The sequence below is a fragment of the Malania oleifera genome, chromosome 1 (assembly GCF_029873635.1).
Source record: "Malania oleifera isolate guangnan ecotype guangnan chromosome 1, ASM2987363v1, whole genome shotgun sequence".
Lineage (NCBI taxonomy): Eukaryota > Viridiplantae > Streptophyta > Magnoliopsida > Santalales > Ximeniaceae > Malania > Malania oleifera.
The window spans coordinates 13,137,867-13,158,059 of NC_080417.1; the positions used below are offsets into that span (position 1 = coordinate 13,137,867).

At 36.4% G+C, this 20,193-nt stretch overlaps 1 protein-coding gene across 2 annotated transcripts in view; it reads right to left on the reverse strand.

Moving 5' to 3' along the window:
• The window catches only part of LOC131160816 (WD40 repeat-containing protein HOS15), a 56,549-nt gene extending 36,678 nt beyond the window's left edge, over window positions 1-19,871 (reverse strand). Inside the window, exons 1-6 of one of the 2 annotated variants that reach the window (XM_058116706.1) lie at window positions 19,538-19,871; window positions 12,182-12,327; window positions 11,682-12,081; window positions 10,386-10,480; window positions 10,251-10,297; window positions 5,173-5,323 (exon numbers count right to left, since the gene is read on the reverse strand). In XM_058116706.1, the coding sequence (XP_057972689.1) occupies window positions 5,173-5,323; window positions 10,251-10,297; window positions 10,386-10,480; window positions 11,682-12,081; window positions 12,182-12,327; window positions 19,538-19,598 (900 nt within the window). In that variant the 5' untranslated portion in view covers window positions 19,599-19,871. Of the gene's footprint in view, window positions 1-5,172; window positions 5,324-10,250; window positions 10,298-10,385; window positions 10,481-11,681; window positions 12,090-12,181; window positions 12,328-19,537 lie in introns of both variants that reach the window. The other variant, XM_058116701.1, reaches the window with a different exon arrangement.
• Window positions 19,872-20,193: the final 322 nt, after the last annotated feature.

The following is a 20,193-nucleotide window of genomic DNA, read 5'->3' on the forward strand; positions in this document are numbered from 1 at the left end:
GCTTTCTTTTTTCTTTTTGTTGGTAGGTCCCACCAAGTCCGCATGTCAAACATGTGGACACAATTCCATGCTGCTTTTCCTGATTTCTGGGGCCCGTTTGCTGCCAAACACTATTGGCGTGGAGCCCACATTTCATCTGCAAATTGAAGGAGCGGATGCAACTTGTATTTTTGTGGGGTCCAAGGTGTGGATAACCCTAATTGTGTATATTGTTTCCAGCAATCCTATTTATGTTACTTGTTTTTTTTCCATATCTTAGAAGATTAGGCGGAAAGGTGTATCTGCATTGGTTACAGTCATGAAAGAAAGGACTACAAACCGCTCCATTCAATTTTCAGTGCAGCAAGAGTTCATCAGGATGTTGCTTTTGATGCGCAAACTACTTGGGACTCATCTAAACAATCTAAACCACCATCAAAGCCATTAAAAATTTTTTAAGGACATTATAGAAAATCCAGATAGCATTCAACTAGTGACCCAGTCATCCAACATCACCTTCAGTTATCAGCTTGCTTGCAGAATTACGTAACAGATAATAACAACAAAGATTAGTCTCGTGAAGACATTGTAAATTTTACTTTATTAGCATGTGATCCATTAACTTATGTTGAAGTTGTACGTCAAGATCATTGGATTCATGTTATGCACAAGGAAATTCCCACAATGGGAAAAAATAATACTCACGACCTCACTCCTCTTCCTAAACGAAAGAAGCTTATTAGTGTGAAAGATCAAGTACAAGTTTAAGGTACAGGTAGATGGCTTCAAAGAACAGTTGGCAACGGAAAGACTACAAGAAAAATGCAAATAGTCCCACCAAGATTTTTTATGATAACATGTCAGCTATTACTTTAACAAAATATCTACTTTTTCATGGTAGGAGCAAGCATACTCATCCGAAGATCAATCGCAGATATATGTGCAGAGCAATTCAAGTGGTTACTTTCAAAATCTCAAAGAATTGGAAGGCACAATCATTTGTGCATGTATTGCATTGGAAAGCATCCCACTTAATGAACTTAAAATGAAAGCAAGTGCATGCAGCAAAGTGGTTAAAGTCTTCCTGTATATGTTAGAAACTTTCCATGTGTGTTAAAGTCCTACAAAAGGAAGCCTTGCATGTGAAAGAGCCATATATAAGCTTGCCATTTTTTGTTGTAGCAACATGAATTCCTCTAGCAAATCCGTGAGCACTCTTTGACTGAAAATATTATTCTATTCATCCTAAGTTAGTTTGCATGCATATTAAATTAATTTTTGAAGCCCACACTTATTACCTATAAAATACGTTAAAAGTAATAAACATTATATTGGTTTCTACGAATCTAAATAGTTTTTTTTTACTGTATTCAGCATTATAAAGTTTCTTAATTGCCATTTGTTCAAGTGTGTATGAATATATGAAGTCCAAGCCGGCCGCCAAAGTAAAGGAGCAAGAACAAAAAGCAAACTATTAAAAGCCACATACGCACAAAAATTGTCTACAATATCTGCAAAACAATCATTTGGCCCAGAGGCACCTAAAAGAGATGGTAAATTGGGAATAAAACTTTGAGCAAACAATTAATCAAAGTATACCACACAATCACAAACAAATAACAATAAAGTGAAACGGGCATAGAAAGAGAAATTATTCTATAGCGGTTTGGCGGCAATCACACCCACATCCACTCCCCAAAAGCTCATCTAGAGCTCTTCCCACTACTCCAAAAGAATCGGGCAGAGGTCAGAAGTGGGCCTAACTAGAGTCTCTTGAACAATATTAGGGAAAAGATCCCCCCACGTGTCAGAATACAAAAATCTACCTATGCGAATTGAGGCATGTCTATCCCCAAAAGCCACCCAAGTGAAACGACCATTGTTCAAAGTAATATCCCCAAGACCACAACCCTAATAAAAGTGTAAAAAAGTATCATGCTACTAGTCACCCTGGAGCCCTCGAACTTCTCCATAGAGATTCTAATAAAATTGAAGTCAACCCCACCACCCAACACAGATTGCAAAGCTCATATAGAATAGCCATCTCTATGACAAAATTCTCCTACTTGGAGTGTTGAGTAGGACCATAAACGACGGTAAACCACCAATCCTTGACATGCCTAATCTCAAGTACGACAAACAAGGAAAAAAAAAATAGAAATGCTATCTTTGCAAGTTGATAAATAGTGTCCCATGCCACTAATTGACCTCCCAAAGCTCCTACGGATGAGAAAAAACCCACTCCTTGAATCAATTATCCCAAATACTTCTAAATACAAGGGAATCAATCTCACCTAATTTTGTCTCTTGAAGAAATTAAATATCAGGGTTGATTTTGTTCACCAAATCCTTGACCACCCACCTTTTGTTTAATTCTCCCAAACCTCTAATGTTCCAAGGACAAAATATTCATTTGGAGACAGCACCAACCCTTGAAAACTACCCCCTTTCTCATAGTTCACCAAGGAAGCCAATCTAACTAGCTCCCTTCTTAAGTTCTTATAGCTTTTTCCCTCTCCTATAAATCCTTTTCTTAAGCCTATCACCTGAAGGAGCTGTCAAGCCAAGACCCATATCGTCAAGGAATTCTTGAGCCTCTTGGTTTTCTCTCATCCACTAAAAGGTCAACGATTTGTAGATATCCTTCACCCTCTGATTCCTTATGGCAATTTATTAGTACAAAGTGAGAATAAGAAAACACAGAATTAAATGGCATATCTTCAGAAATAGCATCATTCCCTAATTTTGTTCCCTTGGAATTGTTTGCCAAATTGTTCAGCTTCTCTTCAAAATTGATCACAGAGGGTAAGTGATTGGCTTCATCTAAGGATTGGGATTCTGTAGTTGCTGTGGAAGAAAAGTACCATCTGAAATCCTAACATTGTTTGTATTCTGATTACTCATACCTAGACCAACACAATTTTCTGTAGTACAACATTCTTTTCTTCGTCCTTCCTTAGCTTTTCTATAAACAAATCCTCACCCTTGGACTCAGATGATGATAAGGACTCTTCACCAAAACTATCTTCGTCCTAACTCTCATATTCCGCAACGTCTTTACCCTTCCTCTTATCCATGAGACTGCCCCCATCATCTTATTTTCATGCATTCATAGACTTCAACCAATCTATTCGACATCTGAGAGAGAGTTCTCTGTGTTTCCACCAAAACCCCTGCCTTTCTTTCTTGGAGCACAATTTGTTTTGCTCCTTTGAACTTTACCCAACCTCTCTGTTCCCCTTATCCCTCTTCACCTAAATGTAATTCCTCCAATTGCATTGAAGACGTCCCCATGTTCTCTTTCTTCCTATCCTAGAAAAAACTTTCTCTAGAACAAGAGGGGTCATGCCCAACTGTTCCCAATCCATTTTGCAATTCTGAACGGGGCCTCCTCTATACCCAAGTTCTCTAGCCCAGTATTCAAGGCATGGCTGTAATTAGCTTTTCCATAAAAGGGCTTGGGAAGCCCTATTTTGGCCTAGAAAAATTAGATACATATGATTTACACTGTCTGGCCCAATTGTTTACTCCGTCTTTTCTAGCCCAATTGGAAGCTCCAGCTATTTACTAATGTCTATTTGGATATTGTCTCCAAAATCTCTCCTTAAACCCCCCCTTTATTAAACAAGGGAATTCTTTCCTTTCATAATTTTCATTCCAACACTGGAATACCTTCTTCTTTACTGATTTTTTTCCAGAATTCCTTCTTGCCTTCTGATATGAAATATCACCAGAACTCCTGACTCATATGTTCTTGCAGAAATTCTGATCAATATACGCTGCCCTTGCTCCTACATTTGTTGATCCATAGTCCAGACAACACCTTCTCAGCCCCTCCCAAGAGTTAGAGCTTGTATTTTGCTTGTTTTCTTAAAAACTTTAACAATATCAAAAAACCTCAATCATCCCCCTACCTCCTTCCCTTCTGGTATGCAAATCTTTATATTACACATTTGTTTGTAATCTTTTCCCAGACATAAGAATCGACCAAAGCTATTGGCTTTCATCTAAAGCATGATAAAGTGGTTCAATGTTTTGAAAGACTTAATTCACGGATTCTCTATCTTTTTAAATAGGAAAATATGTAACTATCCTGAAAGCTGACTCCTTTCCTCTCTTGTCAAGAAGGTTTGAAAGGTCCATTTCCCATTCTTTCCCAAAACTTTCAGAAACTCCCCACCATCCGCAAATGAGAACCACTTCTTACCTAAGAAACAATTGATCTCCCCCATTCAAACAATATCTCTTCCAACCAAAGCAGTCTTAGATTTCAGGTTGTGAAGGGTCTTTGCCTGCTGAAACCTATCAGTAGTCGGAGTTCAAGATTTTCTTCAGCTGCTAATACGTCTCACTAATTGACATGAAGTGGTGGTCAATGAGATGATCGGCAAATGCTATGTATACATTTGTTGCAGTTGTTAGAGGTGGTTGAATGGAACTCTAATGACCAGAAAAGAGTTTCCATAAGAAACTTCCAAGAGTCAATTGGTGTTTGGTGAGATGGTCAGCAAATGTTGTCACTGGCAGAGATCAACTTGTTTTGGTGGTTGACAAGGATTTCTGGTGGATGGGGAAAAAATAGGGTTTGACTACTCAGAATAGGAGAGAAATAAGCTTCTATGAAGAGGAGTTTCAAGCGATGATGTTTAGGAAGAAGGTGAGAGAAAAGGCTCACCATGCTTGCTGTCTCGAAGATGGAAAACAATGGGAGGAAGACAATTCATTCAAGATTAGAAGGGCTCCATGTCATGTACGACGATGTTCTCCCTTGGCAGTCGTGTGTGTGTTTGAACTGAAGAAGGAAGAATCTTCGTCTGACAAGTTGGCAACTCCTCTGATCATCGTTGCTCCAACAAAGCAGGAGAATCCTGGCGGCTAAGAGGTCTGACAGTGCAAGGTGGTCCATAGGACCTAGTTTTTCAAACATAACTATTATTTTCCTTGGCAATTTACAATATATACTTTCTACAATATAAAGCCTTAAGTTGCCCAATTGCATGTCAAAATTATTTCAAATGAATTTCTAAACATGCCCCAGTAAACAAAGAAATAGGTAACACCTTTTGCATGTTAAAATTATTTTCAACAAAAAAATGCAGCAATGCATATCGATAGGGAATTTCAGTCCAGCAACAAGAAGTCATTTAAGAATTGTCATCAAGAACAGCATCTAGAACATTTAACAAGACTCACATTCCAATCAAGTGTTGTCACGTCTTTACTCTTCTCATTTGTTCTACCCTTAACATGCTTCAGCACCAGCACATTTAACGGGCCATTTTGTGAACTAGATCTACAAGTTACATCAGCAATTGTCCAGATTCGACCTGTTGAATCCCCAGACCTATAACATCAAGGTAATTAAAGTAAAATACAAGGCAGAGGATAACAAAAAAAGAACAAAAGAGGCCCTTGAGATCTCGTTATGTTGATGGTCCAGAGTTAATGTAACATACTGAGGGATGCTCAAAAGATAAGGGGAAGTGTGGATAATGCCAAAATTCAACAATTATTTCATAGCAAAATATCAAAAATGAAATCAAGGAGCCAGGTGTTTACCACTCAGTTCACATAAATTTAGCATCACAGAATTAACAAAGATTGACAGAAAAAAATTCACATAAATATGACACAAACAATAAAGATATTAAAGGCAAATACTAATTGGTGAATTTTGCGAATGAACATACCAGTTATGCACACATCAAAAACTGTTGAAAAGACGTGCATTATGTTTCAATGAGAAAACAAGATTAGAATTTTTAACACTCCATTAGGTAAGGAAGAAGCACAGAGAAGAGCAGAGGAAAGTAATAGATTTCTCTCCACTTATATCATTTAGTTCACATAAGTAGAGAGAGAAAAAAGGAAAAAAAGGCCACTTTTTCAACCCCAAATTGGAGAGAAATGGAGAGAAGCTACCCAAAAGGACTGAACATACCCTTAACCAAATTATAAAATGGTGTGTAAAGGATATTGTTGTAAAATACTCAACATACACTCAATGTCCTAAATCTTTGAGTTGGGTTAAATAGCTGACAATCAGCATAAAACTTCACAAATCTCTATGATATGAATCATTATTTGTTGGAATGTCCCCTACACAAGCCACATTGCACTCATACCACCTAGGTGTAGCAGAAAATGGACGAGGGTTGGATAGGTTGTCACCTCAAAGCAACTTCTTGTGCCCACACCCAGGTATGGTGTCAAATATGTGAGGTTCCTACATCATTCTGGATGTGGCGCAGATAAAGAAGTCAACTCAGGAGACTAGGGTTACACTAGTAAATTGGAATATAGGGGCACTTACCAATAAAAGCATGGAGATACTTGACACAATGTTCAGAAGAAAATTTAACATAATATGCCTTCAAGAAACTAAGTGGGGAAGCTAAAGAAATTGAAAATCAGGATTCAAACTTAGGTCAGGTGCACTAGAAAATAAAAACATAAGAATGTAGAAATTTTTGTAGACAATGACCTGTAGCATTGTAGATATTAAAAGAGTAGAGGACAGGGGATAGAATCATAAAAATTAAGATGGCCTTATGTCAAGAGGTAATCAATGTCATTAATGCTTATGCTCCATAAATAGGCTTAGCAAAAAATCTTAAATGGCAATTTTGGGAAGATATGGATAGCATGGTACAAGAGATATCAAGGACTAAGAAAATATTCACAAGAGCTTATTTCAATGGACATATTGGAAAGGATAACAAAGGTTATGAGAGGATACAAAGAAGGCTTGTACATGGAGATAAAAATGAGTTTGAGGATATGATCTTTAGATTTTTCCATGTCATATGATCTTATTACAATGAATACTTGCTTTAAGAAGATAGAAGAACACTTAATAGCCTTCAAAAATGGACAAAATAAAAGTCAAATAGATTTTTTTCTTAACTAAAAGGGTAAATTGTTTACCATGCAAGGATTGTAAAGTCATCCTAAGTGAAAGCTCAACAACACAATATAAAATTTTAGTAATAGATATCTGTACTTAAAAATGGAAAAGAAAAGGTAACATGAACCAACGCAAAAGAACTAGGTGGTGGAACCTAAAAGGGGAAAATATAATAAATTTTAAAGATAAAATAATAAAAGACGGTTATTGGAACGATAAGGGATAGTGTAGGCCCAAACTCTCTGGAGTAACTGAGTTAGATAGTTAGCTCTATTGAAAAGATAAAAAGAGATTTTAGGTGAATCTAAAGGAAAATTCTCACCTAATAAAAGAAAGTTGGTAGTGAGATCAAGATGTCTAAAAAGTTGTAAAAACAAAAAAGAGTTTGGTATAAAACATGGCATCAGAGAAAAGTTTGAAAAGTATAAAAAGGCAAAGATAAGATGCAAAAAAAAGGTCGTTAGTGAAGTTAAACATCTATCATATAATAATTTATATGCTAGACTAGATAATAAAAAATAAAAAAAAAATAAAAAAGGGGAAAGACACATATTCAAACTTGCTAGAGTCAAAATAAGAAAAAGCAAAGACTTAGGTAATGTAAAATGTATAAAAAAATGAGGATGATAGTCTCTTGGTTAAGGAAGAAGACATTAAAGAAAGAGGTGAAGTTACTTCAATAAGCTATTTAATGAAAACCAAGTAGAAGGCTTAAACTTAGAATTGAAAACTGCGAAAGAAACGCTAAAAAAATTTATGAGATTTGTTCACAAAATTTGACTCAAAGATGTTAAGTTTGCATTAAAAAAATGAAAAGTGGACAAGTCATAGGATCGAATGGCATCTCAATTGAAGTTTGAAAATGCCTAGTTGATAAGTTATAATGGAATTATATGGTTAGCTAATTTATTTAACACAATTATGAAAACTAAGAAAATGTCAAATGAATGGAAGAAAAGAACTTTCATACCTATATACAAAAATAAAGGAAATACTCAAAATTGTAATAACGAACGTGAAATTAAACTTATGAGTCATAAAATGAAATTGAGGAAAGGGTAATTAAATAAAGATTTTGAAAACGAGGGTCTCAGAAACTCAATTTGGTTCTATGTTTGGGAGATTGCCTACAAAAGTTATATACCTTTTAAGAAGATTATTGGAAAAAGAAGATAGACTTGCATATAGTTGTCATTAACTTGGAGAAAGCTTATGATAGGGTACATAGGGAAGTTTTGTGGTGGGTTTTAGGAAAGGAGGGTGTATGCAGTAGGTACATTGATGTCATTAAGGACATATACAATGGAGTAGTGACAAGGCATTAGGACCACAGGTGGAGAGTATAGGAAAATTGAAATTCCTAATCACAATGGGTGTCTATCAGCACCCTTATCTTTTTGCACTAGTGATGGATGAATTCACTAGGAGAATGCAAAATGAGGTTGCATGGTTTATGTTGTTCATAGATGATATTGTTTCGATTGATGAAACTAGGGAGAGTTTAATCTAAGTTTAAATTATGGAGAGAAGCTTTTGAGTCTTGAGGTTTTAGGTAAATAGAAATAAGACAAAATATATGACATGGAATTTCCGTCATAATAGGAGGAATAAAGGAGAAAATATCAAAGTTGGTGGTCAAGAAATTACTAGCACTAGTAGATTTCAATAACTTAGATCTATTATGCAAGCAAAAGGAGAAATCCAAGATGATGTAATACATGAAGCAAGAGGAATATCGGAGAAAATATTAAACTTGGTGGTAAAGAAAATAATAGCACCAATAGATTTCAATACGTTGAATATGATGTGCAAAGAATAAATCTAAGAAGATGTAATGCATGGAGTTTAGTAGGTTGGGTAAAATGTAGAAGTGCATCAAGCATGTTGTTGATCATAGAATACCCTTAAAATTAAAAGAAGAGTTGTATAGGACGACTATAAGACCAACTATGCTATATGGATCAAAATGTTGTGAAACTAATAAACATCATATCCAAAAAGTAGAAGTTGTCAAAATGAGAATCCTACGGTGGAAGAGTGGTATAATGCTACATGATAAATGAAGGAATAAACATATTTGCAGTAAGTTAGGCGTAGCTCCCATAAAAGATAAGATAAGAGCGGGGCGGCTCAAATGGTTTTGACATTGGTAACATAGGTCAAATAGTGCACCGATGAGATGAAGTGAACTAGTTACTATTAAGGGCAGTAGAAGGGGTAGGGATAGAGCTATAATAACTTGGAATGAGATAGTAAGGATTTCATACCCCTTAAATTGTAGTAGGAAATTGCCCGAGATCGTGTAATTCGGCAGAAAAGGATTCATATAGCCAACCCCACCTAGTGGAACTTAAGGCTTGGTTGTTTGTTGTTGTTATTGTTGGTTTCTCTCTTGTTGAACCAAATAAATAGGAGTGAAACTAGTTTTTTTTCTATTCTCTTTCCTTCTCTACTAAATGTTTCTTGCATCCTCTCCATTTCTCCAACTAAACATCATGTAAAAGTCCCCACAAGCACAAATACCACTGTAATGGACCAACCATTCCATAGATGCTCAAAAATAAAATTATTTCTCAAGCTGGACAAATATTAAACTTGGGAGCTTCCACTTTCCTACCTTATATCTCTACTTTCCAGAGATATAAGGCGCCATTCTAGGATTCCATTTCTAGTACCATGACCAAAATGAACTCCTGCTTCCATCATCTCTTCCAAATGGATGTTCCAATATCTTCTTGTCATTTCGCCCCACATTTCTTTTTCTTTTTTAAAAAAAAAAAAAAAAAAAGAGACAAGATATTCAAATTCTTACATACATTCCTCACATTGTAATTATGTTTCTTTTTAACAGACTTGTTTTATCATCTAAAAAAATCCTTCCATACTACCCTGCCTGAAAGCAATAGTTCCCTAGCACTTATAAATAAGAAATTCACAACAGTTCCCACACAATAATAGATAAGAACATAAATTGTTTCTTGGCAGACAGCAACTTTCTTCAAAATGTTTTGCTCCACTCAAAGGTCTTTTATTTTTTTGGCCAAGTTGCACAAAGGATTCACTTTAATGGTACAATTGTTCAAACCACCCACCAAGCATAAAACTGATATAAAACATAAACATATATATCCATACATGCAAGCATATGTAGATATAACATATATATATATATATATATATATATATATATATATATGCTGTGAAGCAATTCCAAATAATAATTTTTTTAGAGACAAAGTTTTAAAGAAGCATACATAACAAAGTGACGATTGATGGCTTTAAACTATAGCAAGTAGCTACAGATAAATAGGGAAATCCTTCCCTATTGACAACAACAATACAACATTCAACATAAAGTGCATACCCAGATGCAAGAAGGGAACCTGCTGGACTCCATGCACATGCACAAACCTGTTGGAAGAAAAGAACATGAGCAATCACAGAATGTTTGCAGCGAGGGGGTAGGATAACTGCTTAAAGACTGGATTCACACTCAAACCTCAGAAGTATGCCCTTCCAAGATTGTTACATCAGAACTAGGGATTTCACAGGCCTGTGATGTGGAGGTTGTAGCAATATCCATTGGTTCTGACCCTGTAAAAAGCATTCCAAGAACTATTACATTTCATGTTTGAGTAAAAGGGTTAAGCAAAACTACATAACTGCACGAGAGAGAGAGAGAGAGAGAGAGGGTTAGTTCATTTTTCTAACCATTCGTATATAATGACAACTCCAAAGTCTAATCCCCATAATCCATAAACAGCTATCTAATGAACTTAATACAAACTTAGTCCTCAACAGCTATGTAATGACTAATGATATGCACCCCAACAAACATGCAAAAAAAAAAAAAAAACATTTTTTCAAGATTTTTTTTTTCTTTTGATTGAAAAAGAGGAGATTTTATTAAAGACAAATTAATGTACCAAAAAAAGCATACAAAATCCTCCTAAGAAGAAGAAAGAGCCAAAAAAGAAAAAAAGTACACTCGGGATAAAAAAGCCTCCCAAACATGCTCTTGATTCACAAAACACCCCCCCCCCCCTCAAAACAACCTGCCGCAAAAGCCCATAAAGATACCATACTTGAATCCTATCCCAGAGCAAATACCAATGCATCTTCTTCCCAGTAATGAGAATTCTGCTCCAATCAAATACCCCACAAAACAGCAAAAACCCCACACATCCACAAGGCAGATCCATCTCTACCCTACTAAATCCTGTAAAAAAAATAGCTAGCAAATCCTCCACCAACTCTGGGCAAACCAAGTTTTATCCAAATAACTCATTCCATATCCTCCATGAGAAAGAACAATGCAAGAACAAATGAGAGGCGGATTCAAAACTATCAAAACAAAAACACACACATCCAGCGATAAAGCCTCAAAAAAACTCCTACCTATGACAGATTGTTGGTGTTCAATTTATTAAGAACCAATCAAATAAAAGTCTTAATCTTCTAGGTAACTTTGGCCTTCCAAATACTACAACGAAGTGAAAAGGTCATGTTATCAATGGTTTCAAAATCACTAACTCATTTCCTCACTATTCCCTGCTAGGGGGAACTTAGCATAAGTAGCAATCCAATGAAGCAATGAATATGATTATACAAGGAAATATAAAGTTATTTTGTCAATAAAAGTGGCAAATAGTAAAATGATAGAAAAAATCTCTAGCACACTTAATCTTCTTCATGTTGTCAAATAACCAATTAAAAAGTATCAAGTCCTAATACAAGAAGCTAAAAATCATAAAGAATAATTTAAACTAGACCTGATGTAAATTGAAGTAAATACCTGCAGAAACACCATTTTCTTCCTGTTTGACAGTGACCTTATCTTCTTGATCAGTAACCATTTTATCTGCCCGATCCTCATGATGCTTTTCTCGTTCCTTATCTTTTTCAATTCTCTCTCTATCCTTTTCACGTTCCTTCTCCCTTTCTAGCTTGTCCTTCTCCCTTTCTTGTCTGTCCTTCTCCCTTTCTTGTCTGTCCTTCTCCCTTTCTTGTCTATCCTTCTCTCTAACTCGTCCACGTTCTACTTCAATCTCCCTGTCCAATTCTTTATCTTTGTCCCTATCCTTAACTAGATTTTTCCTTTTATCTTTTATAATTTGTCGTAATTCACATACATCCTTTGTGATTAGATCCAAGGGTTGTAAAAATGAGAAATCTTCATCCACATCTGTATCAGTCTGGCAGGCTTAAAACAAACATTGATCAACATAAAACTCTAAGGTGCAATAACAGCAAAATGCCTACAAAACAATATGCAAAAGAATAAAACATGCTAACATTACTCATGTTTGCTTCCATCTCCAGGTACTGAAGTCCCTTCTGTACAAATGTAATAAGAGCTCTAGGTGGAACCATATTGCCATCAATTGGGCATTTGTTAATACCTGCCTCGTATCCTAAAGCAAAAGCTGAATGTGTAAAGCCTGCAGAATTGTGTCCCAAGAAACATATTAGAACATGCTATTTTTCCTAGACCTAACAAGACCCATACTAAAGCTCAAAATTCCTCAACCATATACATAAGAATTCAATCTATTACATTGAATTGTGGGAAATTTTTTTCAAAAATAAGAACCCAAACAAATGCCTCAAATTTTTCTTTCTAAAACATTCTTTGATTGCATTGCATTATTTCCATATAACCAAAGATTCTACAGCTCTTGTAGAGCCCATAATTAACAGCACAGTAGCCTAGTGAGCGCCAATCCACTTCATTTTTCAATTTTTAATTCATTTTTAATTTTACTTCACAATATTATTTTTTAAAGTAAGAAAACCACCATCAAAGTGGTTTAAATCTCATAACCCTACTCTTCCTAAAACTTTAAAAAACTCAAACCAATAATTTAAATCCATTATTAACACCAAAATAACTCTTTTTTTCAATAACTAAAGGGAAAACTATATTTGAGAAGGCACCAAGAGGGTGCCTAACCCAAGCACAAAAGGCTGGCTGGTTGAAAATTAAAAAGCTCCAGCCAACCAAAAATCACATAAGAAAAAACATATATAAAGAAACAGCAAGGGGAATGAGGTCCCAAAAATTCTTGGTTGATTTTGTACAACCCAAGCCTCTCCAAGCTTTCAGCTCTTCGTCCACATCTTCAGCAACTACCCAGCTGATCCCAACATCAGAAAAATCAGGCACAATAGATTTTTCACCCGTTTGCAATGCAACAGCTGGTTAGCCCTTCCGTGCTCTTATTTGCACATAAAACACTTTTACCATGTAAAAATTTCTCTTCTCTTCAAGTTCATCTGAGTAGCTTCTCAAGCAAAAAAACAAACACTTTGGATGGGCATTTAGATTTGCAGAAATCTATTTTTCTTTTCCCTAACAATCTTATGGACCAAAGAATAGTAGGATAACTGTAATACCCTTGTTTTTGCATGGACCGAGACTGTTTTGTCAGCCCCTCTGCCTTCTAGGCAACTTAGCCTGAAGCAAGCTAAGTAGATCAGTAAACTGATTTACTTCATGATCCTTGAAGTTCTTCACAAGGTTAAGTTCCATGCAGCCTGGTTTTCATTAACTCAGCATAATCACCAACGAAGCTGTTTTTGTTTATAACATGTTCATTGAAATCAGAAAAATGGAGCTTCAAAGCCTCAACCTACACCACATCTCATACCAAAAGAAAACACAGTTGACACTGTTCACCTCAAACTTGATGCCTGCAAAAAATCTCCTCTGAGCCCTTGCTAATACATTTCCAAAACATCATACCACAAGGATTTCTATTTTTCATTAATCCTCAACCCATTATGGCTTTCTCCACCTTTAGTGGCCCCTCCAGAAGTTCTCTTTTTCTTCAAGGGATCTCCACGTCCATATTTTCCTTGAAGAGCTTTGTTCATAATCTCGAAACCAAATAACATCCGAGCACCTTTAATTTATCGGAAAGAAGTTTCCATCTTACAAAATGGTACTTAGGAGCTCCTTCAATACTGCGCCATAAAATCTCTTTCGAATGTTTTCAATATTCCTAGCAACTGAAACTATGAATAGGGAAATGAGACATATAGTAAACGTGCAATTTGGATAAAGTGCTCTTTAAAATCATTACTCCTTCACATTGAACAGTTGACCTTTCCAACATGCAAGCCAACTCTCAAATTTCTAACATTGGTCCCACAATCTTTGGCCTTTGAATTTAACCCCCAAAGGAAGTCCCAACTAGGTTAAAAGCCGAGATCCTAAACCACACCCCAACATTTGAGCCACACTCTAAAACATTTATTACATTTCCAATGGGAAAGTCTTGCCCCTTTCCCAAGTTCACTTTTAGTCCTAAAATTGCCTCAAAAGCCAAAAGAATACACCTTAGGTCAAGAATTGGCACCTCTTCAGTGGTTGCAAAAGATTATAGTATCATCTACAAATAAGAGATGAGATACAAGAATCAGCATTGCTGGTGCCTCCCATTTTAAAACCCTGGACTTGATATTTAATTTCAGCTTTTTTAAGCATTCTACAAAATATTTCCATCACAAGACTAGAGAAGGGGGGAAGGAGGACCCCCTAACTCTTAATACCCTTGATGAATTTATTTTATAATTTATTTATAAAAAAAAAAAAAACCCCTTTTGGTCTCACATTCACCAAAACGGAAAATTTAACAGTAGATATGAATACCCAAATCCATCACCTCCATTTATCTCCAAAACCCATTCTCTAGAGGGTGTAGTCTAAGAAACACCAATTAATGTGGCCGTAGGATTTTTCAATATCCAGTTTGCAAGTGACTCCAAGTACATTCTCTTTCAGTCTAGCATCCACAAGATCATCAGCAAGCAATGCCGCATCAATATCTGCCTCCCTTCAACAAAAGTCTGTTGAAAAGAGACCACAACCTAGCTAATGGCCATGTTCAGTCAATTGGCTAGAACCTTGGCAATTATTTGTAAATACTGCTCAGCAGGCTGATGGGCTTGTATTTTGTAATCTCTCGTGTTTTTAGTACCACTTTTCTTCGGAAGGAGAGTTATGAATGTAGCATTAAAAAAAAAAAAAAAATGTTCCAGTCACTCGAAATTCCTTAAACACCAGAATAACATCTCCTTTCACCATTTCCAAATAATGCCAAAAAAAAAACAATAGAGATGCCATGGGGTCCAGAGGCATTATTCCCATCATACTCCTAAGCAGTCACTAGTTCATTGACCTCAAGGGCTCTCCAGCCAATTCACCTCTCCTCTCCCAAAGCCACAATGTCTGTGACACCAAGCTTTGGTCTAAAATTTATGGAGTTCATCCAAAAGTCTCCAAAAAGCAACTAATTTTCCCCCCTTGCCTCTTCCTCCTTTGTGGAAGTCTCACAATCTGTGTCAATATTACCAATGGCATTGTACCTTCTATGTACATCTGCCACTCCAAGGAAAATCTAGTATTTCTATCACCACCTTTAAACCAAATGGCTCTAGATTTTAGGCTACCAGATAGTTCCTCCATAACCAAAATTCTAGCAAACTAAGATTTTCCCACAATTTCGAAATCCATCTCTTGATAACAGAGCCCTAAAGAGACTGCAATATCATCCCACTTTATTTATGATACCCTCCACTAGCTGACCTTTCAATTTTAATGTCTTCAATTCTTCAGTTTTTCCATGACCATTTTCAGCTCCCAAACAATCACAAAGCTTGCATAACCCCTATCAGCCACATATTTTCATATCAAAGGGAGGTCTTACCCATCCTTATTCCTCCACATCTCAGAATTATAGGATGATCAGAGATTGGCTTAAGGAGAATCTTTTAAAGAGAACCTAGATATTACTCATCCCAAGAAAAGGGATTTAAAAGCCTATCCAATCTCATGGGAACTGAAAAGAAAAGGCTAATCCCAATAATTAGACCAAATAAATTCAACCCCTTCTAAAAAGGAGAATCAGTGCTTCCAAGTATAGGAAGTATTAAAATTCATACACAGGCAGCTCTAACCATCTTTCCACTGCTTCTTTCAAATGGATAAAGTACAATATTAAAATCATCCGCAACACACCATAGATCTCCCCATTTTTCTCCTATGAACATTCTAACTCCTACCTCTCTTCTATACACAATTCTGGAGACACATTCCCAGAAGCTATGAATTGGAATTTGCAGAAGATAGAGCACTCTCTTCTTTATGGTGTTTAATTTCTAAAGAATGTTTATGTTCCACAAAATCACTATACCCCTTCAATTCCACTCCATTCCAAGTGTTCAAACCTAGGATCAACCTACATTCCTTTGTCACCGGTTGGTCATGGGTACGAGTACAAGGGAACAGCCTAAGGCTACTAATAATACATTGACCCTCCCCCTACCCTCGCAAAGCAAGGAGCCTTGTGGCCCAGGGATGCCCTTATTCAACCAGCTTTGCCTCCTCCAAGCAGGCAAGATCAGGCTACCCATTCCTTCAGAAAACCCTTCAAAATGACATTTTTGCTTTTATCATTCAGTATCCTCACATTCAGTGACATTAAATTTATCTTCATTGGAACTTTTTGCACCTGTCTGCATCACTCCTTCCTCCTCCCTTCTCATTATTTACAGAACACTGACATAGTCTCAAGTCCCTTCTTTCATTTGCCTTCCCATCAGTTTTCTTAACAGGCAGTATTCTGTCTATTTTTCTTCAGTGCTATGAAAGAACTTAAAATACATCATCTTCAAATCCATCAAAGGGTAAAATCATTGCTTTGCAAACCAGGTTTATCCTCATGATGCTTTGAAATTTTTTTGGTTTCTCCCACTCACTCTCTTCTATTGGAGCAATTACTTCAGTTGGGTCACAATCTAAAACTCCCTTCTTGGGCACAAAAGAATCAACACCATACTGCCATCATCTGCTCCAAAGGAAACAATTGTCATTTCAAGGCTCAACATTGATTAGCTCCCATCAATTGTCAAAGTCTTAACAAGTTCTTGGGCTGAAATATCTCCACCATTGTGTCTGTCAGAGACAACCACCACAGGGCTCTATTTTTCTTATGACTTGTTGAATCCTATTTGAACCGACAGAAGGGGTTAATAGACTCAGCTTACAGCTTGGGTCGAGTGAACTATTTTTGGACCTATTCAAAAGAAACCAAATGGCATAGAAATTGTTGGGTCCGATAGAAAAACAGAGCCTTGATTTCATAGCAGCATCATTTGAAAAAATGAGCCTGGCAAGAAGAGTCAGTGATCTAAAATCACTACATTTATACAGAGGCATATTTGTTGCTATGGCTTGGTAGCAAAACTCGGCCCAACACAACAACATTGGAGTTCAAAGTTTGGGCTTCCTTTTCATCTTCTAGGGTCTTCCTAAATGTGTTTCTTTGCTTGCCTACGACGTGTCAGCACAGAAGCCTTATTTCCTCTCCATTTTCCTATGTCCGAACCACCGGTACCCATGCTTCGAGACATGTGACTCCCCCAGTAATTCCATCTCTCATTCATTGAAGCTCAGCAAGGCACTGATTCAAGCCAAATTTGGATGCTGTAACACCAGCCTTCCCATCTGACACTACTTTCAGCCAACATATGTTGCTCAGTTCTCACAACCTTCTTGGCAATCAAATCTGCCCTCTGTGGCCTCATCTATCTCTATACAATCCCTGCACAGATCCCCTATTCTTCTGAAAATGCTGTCTTCCCACAGATGAATAGGGAATCCCAGGGATCAAATCCATAAATCTGTTGGCATAGCACTATTTCTATGGGTTCCCAAAACTGAATGCCACCAATCCACAATCACTTCATCTTCCCCAAAAAACAGTATCTTCAACAGAATCTTCTCTGATTCAATTTTTTGATGAAATTGGAAGAGAAAAGGGGATCAATTCAAATTAAGACCTTTTACACCAACCTTAAGGCTCCACAAAGATTCAGGCCAGTGTTGCATCTTAGAACATCTAGGAACTAAGCCTTGGCCAGCAAATCTTCTAATCAAAGCCACATACCCAACCATTACAATGCTTTATCTGAGCTCTGAACTTCCACCCAGCATCCTTCCCTTTTTTGGACCAGTTTTGCATATAAGTTTTGTTGTTGCACAATACATACCTGCAGCACTAGGCACAGTTGTCTTTGTAGGTTTTCTCCATTTCTGCAACTTCACAAACTTTTTGGGAAAAGAATCCTTCAGTCTCAGCATCTTCCAAACCTCTGATTATGTCATACCAAACCTCTGATTATGTCATATCTTCCAAGGTTATTCCTAACTATTTCCAGGAATCTGCCATTTTAATTGCTTCTGGAACCTATGGGCATAGAAGAATTTGATACAGCCCCCTTGTTCCTTCCCAGAAAGAATGCTTCAAAGATATCTGCGATCCATCTGCTCTGTTATTTTGTCACTACTCTTTCATGAATATTGACTCTTTCTCTGCCTCCCAATGAGTTAGACTTCATCATCACTGTTTTTGGAGAATTCAAATGTTTTTTATTTGAGTTTCATTAATTGCTTCATCCTAGTTTCCGCATCCTTTAAAAGGACATTATAACTGTTTCTGCTAGTTCTAGATTGTTTGAAGAGAATTCAATCCATTTTTTATATATTTTAGTTGCAGAAATCACCTCATCCTATATTTGGTGTCCTTGATAATGAGATCATAACTGTTTCAGACAGTAACAACACTAAAATTAATTCTTATGAATATGTTACTGTTAATATATTACACTGGCACTCTAGCAACAATAAAATAAATTCCTCTGGGCCCCATTTGTTCCAGCTGAAAATAGATTCTAGTGGGAAGAAAAAAACACTTTGAAGTCCTGTTCAGAGTTATTTCAAATTTTCACTTGAAGAATAACGATCATAAGTTATTCAGCTTGTATTAGCTGCATAAGATATCTCCTCACAAATATCTTAAGTATTTTGCCCAGGAAATATTATCCCTCTGAACATTCAACGTTGACACAGTTAGAGCATCTAAAATCCAAAGCTGTTAAAGGAGATATGCAGAGACACATAAACATAAGCCTCTTCTGTAAAAATTTAGTCCATGCTCACAGCACAGTTCAGAATTCATCCAGCCGAAGAGAAACCGTGGGGTACCGTTCTTATTTGAAAAGTACATACCTTGTTTCTTGGGAGCCAAAATGCCAAGATTCAATTAATTACAGCTTGAAAAATAAACAAGTGTACTTCTATACTGGCAATTATATTATAAAATTTGAATCACATATAATGAGCTTACAAAAAATGAGACTATGCACATATAATGAGCTTACAAAAAATGAGACTATGGGTTGTTGAGGTCTCAGCTTTTCCCAAATAAACGGCAGACCCTATGGCTCAAATGTAACCCCTTGTCCCCAAAATGTCCCAAGAAAGGACCCACCGCAAAATGAAAAATTAGCGTCCACGGATCTAGAAGCTCCCTCCACTACTCGCCAAGATTAGGCAACATGAAATTTCAAAAAATTAAAAAATGCATTTCCAAACCCTTGGTTTGCTGCCCTAATCAAATCCTAAAATGGTTCTGAATCCCGAGATTGAGCAAGTAACAGAGACTAACTGAGAAATTATGAGTGCAGCACTAGAAAAATAAATCACTAGAAACCCTAATACATTTAGAGCTAGGAACAGTGCCCGAAAACTTACAAAAGAGGACGAATGAAAACCAAAATAAATAATAAATAGCGAAGGAAAGTGACCTGATTCTTGAAGGTAGCGAAAGACAAGGTAGTTCAATTCGACAGAAGTAATCGAGGTCATCGCAGCAAAGTCGAGGGGGTGGTAGGCCGAAGAGCTGCTCAACAGATCATATGGCCAACCTCAGAGAGAGAGAGAGAGAGAGAGAGAGATATGTCGTTTTTGGTGCGAAGGCGCCGAGAGAAATGGGGATTGTGTTTTGCAGCTTTAGAGGTGACCAAATGAAAAGAAGGCTAATAAGAAGGGTGGGTGAAACTGCTTTATTGGCTCTATGAGCCTCACCTTCTCACGGATAATGATGCCTTTCCCTCGGATTCTGCTTGTACAGTTCTGTCACGTTCTTGTGCCATGGCACTCAGCAGTTTTATTTAGAAAAATAAATTATTCTTGAGCAAATCTTTTTCATCCTTTAACCTAGGAATTAAAATATTAGGAAGTAAATATATATTTTATATATATATATATATATATATATATCTTATGTTTTGTAATCAAAGTAAAAAATATGTGTGCCAACTCAATAAAAAAAATGTTTATGTTATACATTATCAACGATGGTTTTCTAATTTTTAATTATATTAGAAAAATATAGTTATTTTTAAAAATATTTTTTGATATAGTGAGAACAAAGATAAAAAAATATATTACTTTTTTTTAT